Here is an 8437-nt window from a genome sequence, read left to right as displayed (position 1 = left end):
AAAGAAGAATCCTCATGCCAAGTGTTTTACATGGAGTAACAAATCAATCTAGAATTGACTTTTGGTTGGTTTCAAAAAGTGTTGCTGTAGATCATATTGATGTAGACATTTGCCCCACCCCTCTCACAGACCACAAAGCCATTGTTATTAGGATGAAGTTGTCCACCTCTGACCATTGTGCCTCTCATTCAGCTTATTGGAAACTGAATAGTTCTATCTTAGTAGATGACACTGTTAAAAAAAACAAGTGAAAAGACAAATTGCACAATTTTGGTATAAAGCTAATATAGATAAGAAATATGCTTGACTACCTTAATTCCAAAATCAGGAAAAGATACTTCATTCTTGAACAACTGGCGTCCAATATCATTACTCAATAATGATTATAAAATTTTAGCAACAATTTTGGCCAAAAGACTAAAACTGACTCTGGACTCAGTAATTGATGAGACCCATTCTGGTTTTATGACATCTAATTAACAATATTAGGCTAAACATTAGGCTAGACATTATAAATGACAATGGTTTTGTTTTATTTTTAGATTTTTACAAAGCATTTGACACAGTACAACATCAATTCATTTTGTTTTGTCTTAAAAAAATTGGTTTTGGAGAATATTTTCATTCAGCTATTGTCACACTATACAAAAACTGTAATAGTTCTAGTAAAGTAGCTGGTGGTACCTCTCCAAGATTTAACCTAGAGAGAGGTAGAAGGCAAGGTTGTCCCGTCTCTCCATATCTTTTCCTTTTAGTTTCTCAACTCCTAACAGATCATATTGAATCCAGTGTAGTAGAAGGCATATATGTTACAGATAAATAATTCATTACTACTCAACTTGCAGATGACACTACACCTTTTCTAAAAGATGAAAAGCAAATTCCAGTTGCTTTTGATGTTATTGGGCAGTTTTCAAAGGCGTCTGGCCTTTGTTTAAATGTGAGTAAATGTGAGCTCATGGCAATAAAAGAATGTGCTTCTACCCTATTGTATAATCTCCCTGTTAAAACTGAAGGGAAATATTTAGGCATTCTAATTACAAAAGATCACAATGCAAGAAGCTCCCAAAGCTTTAACCCAATTGTTGAGGAGTAAATGATGGACTGTATCACTGATTCGGGTTTTGAGTATAACGGTAACAAGATGGTGTGCCGGTCAGAGCACAGGAAGGTAGGAAGAGATGAGGCTCCAGTTGGCAGGTGTTCTTAATTTATTCCAGTGCTGAATAGCATTGCAAAACAAGTCTGTAAATGACAAAGAATGTCTCTTATAATAACATAAAAATGCATAAAAAATACTTAATGTAATTAAATAAAGTATAGAAACAAACAAGGGAAAATGACTGCATCGTCACAAGCCTAGAATCCTCATAATAAATGAAATAAATAATCAAATCTGCTTTAAACCCAACTTAAATATCATTTTCCAATAAAACAAACAGTGGTCGGGAAAATTACTGCAGGGAAAGAGGAGAGATGCACATAATTCCCGCGGTGCATTATTAAGCGTCATAAAATCTAAAATCCAGCCATACAATTATTTCCTAAAACAAAGGAAACGGAAACTTAATTTTGGTCAATTACTTAAATGAATACTTAAAATGCAGCAACTGGGGGGCACAGAAACTAAACTGGACAGGATTCTCTTAAACTTAGGTTCCCTCTCTGCTGCCTCCGGCACATGGCACACCGGAACTAACTGGATGGACGCACAGAAAAAAAAAAACACAGAAGAAGAAAATGCGATGTCGCATTCAGTGACATCATCATAGTGGGCTGAGCCTTTGTAACACCAATAATAGGGGAGTTCCTCGGGACCTCCGGCAGGAACTCCGAGGCCGCTCCTCTCTTTCTCTTGTGTCAGAGCCTGGTGCGGTTCGGGAGGCTCGGAGGAGCAGCTGGAGCGGAGATGGAGATCGAGAGGGAAGTGAAGAAGATGTCTCTCGGCCATGAGTTCGGAGCGGGGACCGCTTGTTTGAAATGCAAGGACAAGTGTGAGGGCTTCGAGCTGCATTTCTGGAGAAAAATTTGTCGAAACTGCAAATGTGGTCTGACGGAGCACGGCGTGCAGATGAACACGGAGGAGAACAAGAAGGTCGGCAAACTTTTCGAGGACACCAAGTTTACCGGCCTCATTGCCAAGCTGAAGACGGACGGCTTCCCCGGGTACCCGGGCAGCATAATGACCATCACTTTGCCCAGCCCCTCCACCGCCCACAGCGTCTCCCCCACTGCCTCTTCAGCCGCCGTCGGACCTGCAGCCTCCGCTGGAACGCCTGTGGCTTCTTCACTAGTCAGAGCTCAGGTTCAGCCTCAGCCCACTACTGTCAGCGTCACACCGGTCAAGGCTGACAAAGTACCACTGACCGCGAGCGTCACCACAGCCAATGTGGAGCCGGTGCCCAAAGATGCTCCCATGTAGTCGGTCACCTATGAGTGGGCCCCACCGGTCCCCAACAAACATCTGGCCGTACGCTACATCCAGCTGCTCCCCCCAGAGAAGCGTCCGGTGGCCGGTACCGAAGGAGCCGTTTATCGCCGGCAGCAGATGGCGCAGCAGCTGCCTGAGCATGACCAGGACCCATCCAAGTGCCACGAGCTAAGCCCTGCCGAGGTCAAGAAGATAGAAAGTAGAAAGAGGAGGCCCTGGGGGTCGGGGATGTCCTGCTGCCGGCAGAGATAGCTCTTGTCCAGGCAGTCAGGCAGGGCGGAGGTGTCGCGGGGGCTGGAGGTAAGCCTGGCTCGGGTGCTGGTGTTGGTGCCAATGCTGGAGGTGAGGTTGGTGGAACTGGACCAGGGATCGTGAATGCTGGAGTTGGTTCCGGCTCCGAAATTGGAGGACCAGGAGCTGGGCCAGCGTCGGGACCTAAAGCAGGACAGTCTGCTGGCTTTGGACCCACCGGAGGAGCCATGGGAACTGCTGCTACTGCTGGAGCCATGAACAGCGGACAAGCACTCAAGAGCTTTTCATGCCATCACTGCCAGCAGCCCATGCAGCAGGGCGAGCCGGCTGTCTACGCCGAGCGGGCCGGCTACGACAAACTTTGGCACCCCGCGTGCTTCGTGTGTCGTACCTGCAACGAACTGCTGGTGGACATGATCTACTTCTGGAAGAAAGGCAACATGTACTGTGGACGACATTACGGAGACAGTGAGAAGCCTCGCTGTGGCGGCTGTGATGAGCTGATCTTCAGTAACGAGTACACCCAGGCCGAGGGACAGAACTGGCACCTGAAGCATTTCTGCTGCTTTGACTGTGACTGCATCTTGGCTGGAGAGACGTATGTGATGGAGAATGAGAAACCCATCTGCAGGCCCTGCTACATGAAGAACTACGCTGTGAAATGCTCCTCCTGCCAGACTGCGGTCGACCCTGAAGCTCAGAGAGTCTCCTACGACACTCTCCACTGGCACGCACAGCCGCAGTGCTTCAAGTGCTCCGGCTGCAGCAAGGGCCTGATCGGCCAGCGCTTCATGGTGGTGCAGGGCTTCGTCTTCTGCTCCGTGGAGTGCAAGAAGAAAATCCTGAACTAGAGCTCCAGAAAAACCAAGAGCAGCAGAGGAGTTATGGTTTCCACTGTTGAGACCTCACTGTAAGAGCAAGAGATTGTACTGCTGTTGGGGTTCAGGGGCGTCCTGCTTTGATGCACCATCTGTATGATTCTTGGTTCAACCTGTGTTTGTTTAGTGAAGTTCTGGAAAAATTCCCCCATAATCATCTCTGGTTCCTTTTGTATGCACTTCTTTATACACTGCAGTAGTGTATTGATTTATGGACTTCATGATGAAGTCTTTGAATAGATTTATCTAACTGCTCATGAGAAACAAATTCACAAAATCCATTTTGACATTTCCTGCACTGATTTGGGGACCATGTGAGGGGGTGTTTACGGGGGCTCTCTGTAAAACCTGCTTTATTTTTCACCTTCAGTTTCCTGCTGTGGTGGAACGTTTTTCTCATTCTCCAAGCTCTACTGCCCTGAAAGTTTCATTAAAAACACGAGTGAGATGGTAAGAGCTTTATGACACTTCAAGGTCATGAGTAATATAAAGAGACTGAAATGTAAATCTAATGTTTGTAACTCGACCAAGTACTGTATTCATTCAGTGTGAGAAACATCCCGAAGAAGAAGGGAAGTCTAATGAAACTCACCTTTAACTTTTTCTCTCCAAATGATGAAAGGAAATGCTGCAGACTAAAAAAAAAAAAAACACAAATTATAGAAAAAACAGAGGAAATTGAATCAGTGGCTCTCTAGAGATTTATCATTAAGAGGAAGGATTCTACTCAGCAAAGCAGAGGGCATTTCCTGATTAACATATGCAGCTTGGGCTTTACACGTTGATGACAAAATCATTAAAGAAATGGATAAAATGCTATTTAATTTCATATGGAAAAATAGAACACATTATCTAAAGAAAAATGCTCTCATGAACTCATACGACAAAGGTGGTCTTAATTTTCTTGATTTTCAAACCTTAAACAACACATTTAAAATGAATTGGCTGAAACAACTTTTCAGAAACCCCAGCTCTATTTGCAATATCATACCTCTTCACATTTTATCGAAAATTGGTGGTATTGATTTCTTTCTTATGTGTAATTATGATGTCTGTAAAATACCACTTAAATTATCTGCATTTTACCACCAAGCCTTCCTGTCATTGTCCCTTGTGTACAAACTCAACTTTTCACCACACAAATATTATATCTGGAATAACAAGGACATTTTATATAAACAAAAGTCAATTTTCATAGAACATTGGTTTCGAAATAAGATTATTTAACAACCAGGGCTTACTTTAACGTATGAGGAATTTCTTTCTAAATTTAACATCCCTGTTCCCCCTCTTGAATATGCAAAAGTGTTCGGAGCTTTTCCCTCTGGCGTATGTATGCTTTTTAAATGTCAACAGAGAGTTGACATTTTAAACGGGAGAGAGCCGTCTCTCCTCTCTCCCATTAATACTCCTTTGGGGAAAGTATTTTTGTCCAGAAAAAATAATAAATCAATAAGAGCATTATTTCAAATGAATATTGTATCTCTACCTCGGAGTATGTTTTATTGGAATATGTTTAGTAAGGGATAATACCCGATGAAGTGTACTTCACGGAGGCAACCGTCCTCCGCTTCGCGTCGGACGGTTTAGGCCTCCGCATCGTGCGTTAATTTCTCATAATGCACTCTTCGGAGGGTATTATCCCGCTTATACCATGGTCAATTACAAAATAAATAAACATTCAATCAATATTTTGTACTTTAGTCTTGTTATTTCTTCGGTTTAGCTAGTATCTTTTTCCACAAAAAGCGGACTATTTGAGGCGTGATGCGGCTTGTTGTCACGGTAACATAGCAACAAGCCTGAGCCAGTAGAGCCGACACAGAACTCAGCTGCAGCCGCAAAGGAAAGTGATGCATAAATGCTGATCGTCACTATAGGCGAAACAAAATCAGTTCAGAGAGAGAAAAAAATAAACACTTTATTGATAAATCAATTATTTTCAACCATCAAGCCTTTTAACTTTCTATGAAGCAGAAAATAGGCTACAGAAAGACAAAAATAATTATTTGAAATTAAATTCTACATTCCCGTTGATCGTAAAATCTGAAAGAGAAACTGGCATGTCCACCACATTGCTGCTTGAAGGACCGAGATTCAGCTTTTGTGGACCCTGATCACTGCTGGTTGCGACGTTGAGTGACGACAAAATGTTGCTCCATTCTCGTCTCTCCTGGAGTGACGGAGCCCAGTAAGCCTGCAGGCTGCTCTCACAGCGGTTCCCCGTCACAGACATGATCTGGCGTGATTCCATACCACCGTCTGAGAGTCGACTCACAGCCGTGCTCCGCAAGCTGTGGTTGGTGTAAATCCGCGGTAGCCCCACCTTAAAGCAACAATAAAAGACACACAGGCTGTTAACAAGAGCAGAAGAGATGTTATACCAAATATACAGGGCTATGCCATTGTACAGACCTCTTCACTTATTTTTTTAAGCATTTCTCCGAGGTAGTTGACGCCCATCGGTTCCCTGGAGCAGTGTTTTTCAACCAGTGTGCCGCGGCACACGGGTGTGCCGGGAGAGATGGTCTGGTGTGCCGCGGTAAATTACCAATTTTCACATATCTAAAACATTTACCATCACTATGGTATCAGCTCTGTGTTCATCCAAACGGCCCTGATTTAACACTCGATAGTTTTGAATATGCAAGATGGTAAAATAAATATTTATTTGATTCTATAAATGATTAATCAGAATGATGTTACCGCAATCCAGCTGCAAAACTAGCCTCAACCTCAGCTTTCAGAAAAGTCCCTCCCCCTTCAACTGTCTCCGCCAATCATTGTTGGAGGCTTGATCACATGTCATCAATCTGACCAATCAGAAGGGGTTAACGTCCTCTCTTCCTTGTTCTGATTCGGCTCATAAAGTCTCTCAGTTCCAACTAAAATAACAGCTAAAGTTCGTGTTTAGCGGTGTAGCTTCCAGCGGTATCCGACGTCAGACAGTTTGAAAAGTCAGCAAAAGAATGAAGCTCAGAAACGACAGTATGCCAGCATCTGCGTGAGTTTATGCACTACAGCCCCCATGATGCGTTGGGTTGAGTGCGCGCTGAGCGCTGGGTGGAGGGGGAGGGGCTTACACGTTCAGCAGCGCAAGAGCCAAATAGGGAGAGAGGGAGATAGAGAGAAAACATCAACACAAAATGTAAAGAAAATGACAAGAAAAAGAAGAAAATAGTATGAAGGAACAGAGTCTGCAGGAAATATTCTATATGTATATATATTCTGTATATATTTATGGCTCCACGATCAACCTGTCCAGACACATGAGAACTGAGAGAATCTTCTCTAAAACAGAGCAGATCATCACTGACAGAAGAAAGCAGATGACATCCTCAAAGCTGAAACTCTTTTGTCTTTCTTAACGTCAATGTGAATAAAAGTCTTGATTTAGTGGTTTTTGCACAAGCATTCATCCAAGAATATTTTTTTTTTTAGATTTTTTTAATCATTCATTAATGATAGTAAATGTAGACTGTTTTGACGAGATATACGTTTAACTTGAGCAAGTTGATTAATGATGCTTCCCACTTATATAAAAAAATGTACACTAGATTGTGGAGGGAACGTACATCAATACAGACTAATTTTTTTTTACCTTTTTCGATGCTAGTGTTCCACGAGATTTTTTTCATGGAAAAAAGTGTACCTTGGCTCAAAAAAGGATGAAAAACACTGCCCTGGAGTACCAAACCTCAGATGCTGGGGTGATGGAGCGCTGCAGATAAAAAGATTTTGCGTCTGGAGGACATTTAGAGATGTACTTCTTGAAAGCTTTTACTGGGCACAGAGGATCCCCGGGCCTTGCAAACATAAATCTTCTTAGGTTTTGCTTGTGCGGGTCGTTTGGAGTTTTGTGATTTTTAGTTTCAGGATTATGTGACAGGCTGACATATTCAGCACCTTCCTCGTCTCTGTGGATGGCAAAAGATGCCATGGTCAGCTCACGGCTCCCCTTCCTCCCACGCCGGGCCAAACACAGCTGGATGTCAAACCACACCTTTCTGACAAGGCCGAGGGGCGTGTCGGGAGACAGCGCAGATGAGCATCGGAATTTCTCTAGGTCCGACTCAGGAATCCGAGGATGATGGGAGCTGGTGTCTCTTCCACTCTTTCTGTAGCGCTTCATTATTGCTTTAAAAACCGCATTGCTGCTCTTGAACACGGTGTCGCTAGTTATGTTCATGTCTTTTAAGTGGCGATTAATGCCGGCTCTCATGCTCTTCAAACTGGCAACGCTGTATTCTCCTCTTTCATTAGTGGACTGAACAGACGCGTAAAAAAGCCGCTAACTGCCATTGAGGGTGGTGGCGGTATAGTTTTCAAAGTAAATGTCCATGTTTTTTTGAGCCAGGAAGTCTTTAAAGATATATTTACTGCCCATTTCGTGGGTTTTTTTTGTGTTTACCTCGTCCTTGTCATCCTCTAAGTGATTTAATTCTTCTGGTGTCACTTCCTTGTGTCTCATCTCCCCCTTTTCATGTTCTCTTCTCTCTTTCTCTTCTGCTGCATCCCAATCTTCAAAATGATCAAATTCACCGAACAAGTTAAAGGAAACAATAAAATCACTCATTTTTTTCTGCTGTCCAGCTGTTGTTACAAACAGTGGATTAACGGATCTCAACTTATGTTTTGAGTTTTCTGCTAGTGCAATGATATTCGGCTGGAACTTCTTTTTTAGGTTTGGTTTATCACCATGGTATATTACTTTTTCATCCACACCCAGCAGCCATTCAGAATCGAGTATTCACCCGGACCATGGTATAATGGAGGATATCCCATGGAAGGAGGTTTGGCAAACCCCTAAAAATTCACCAATAAAGTAAAAGAAGTGTCTTTGAAGATTATCCATAGAGTTTACCCCGCTAAAGTT

At 43.0% G+C, this 8437-nt stretch overlaps 1 protein-coding gene across 1 annotated transcript; it reads left to right on the top strand.

Annotated features, from left to right (window-relative positions):
* The first annotated feature begins 1428 nt into the window (after positions 1-1428).
* On the top strand, positions 1429-4194 carry LOC112142173 (testin-like). Its single transcript, XM_036211053.1, is given in 2 exon segments — positions 1429-2621; positions 2624-4194. Coding segments are annotated over 2 exon segments (1623 nt in total). The 5' UTR covers positions 1429-1909; the 3' UTR covers positions 3535-4194.
* Positions 4195-8437: the final 4243 nt, after the last annotated feature.

This window comes from Oryzias melastigma, unplaced genomic scaffold (assembly GCF_002922805.2).
Source record: "Oryzias melastigma strain HK-1 unplaced genomic scaffold, ASM292280v2 sc00422, whole genome shotgun sequence".
Taxonomy (NCBI): domain Eukaryota; kingdom Metazoa; phylum Chordata; class Actinopteri; order Beloniformes; family Adrianichthyidae; genus Oryzias; species Oryzias melastigma.
This window is presented reverse-complemented; position numbering and strand designations above follow the sequence as displayed.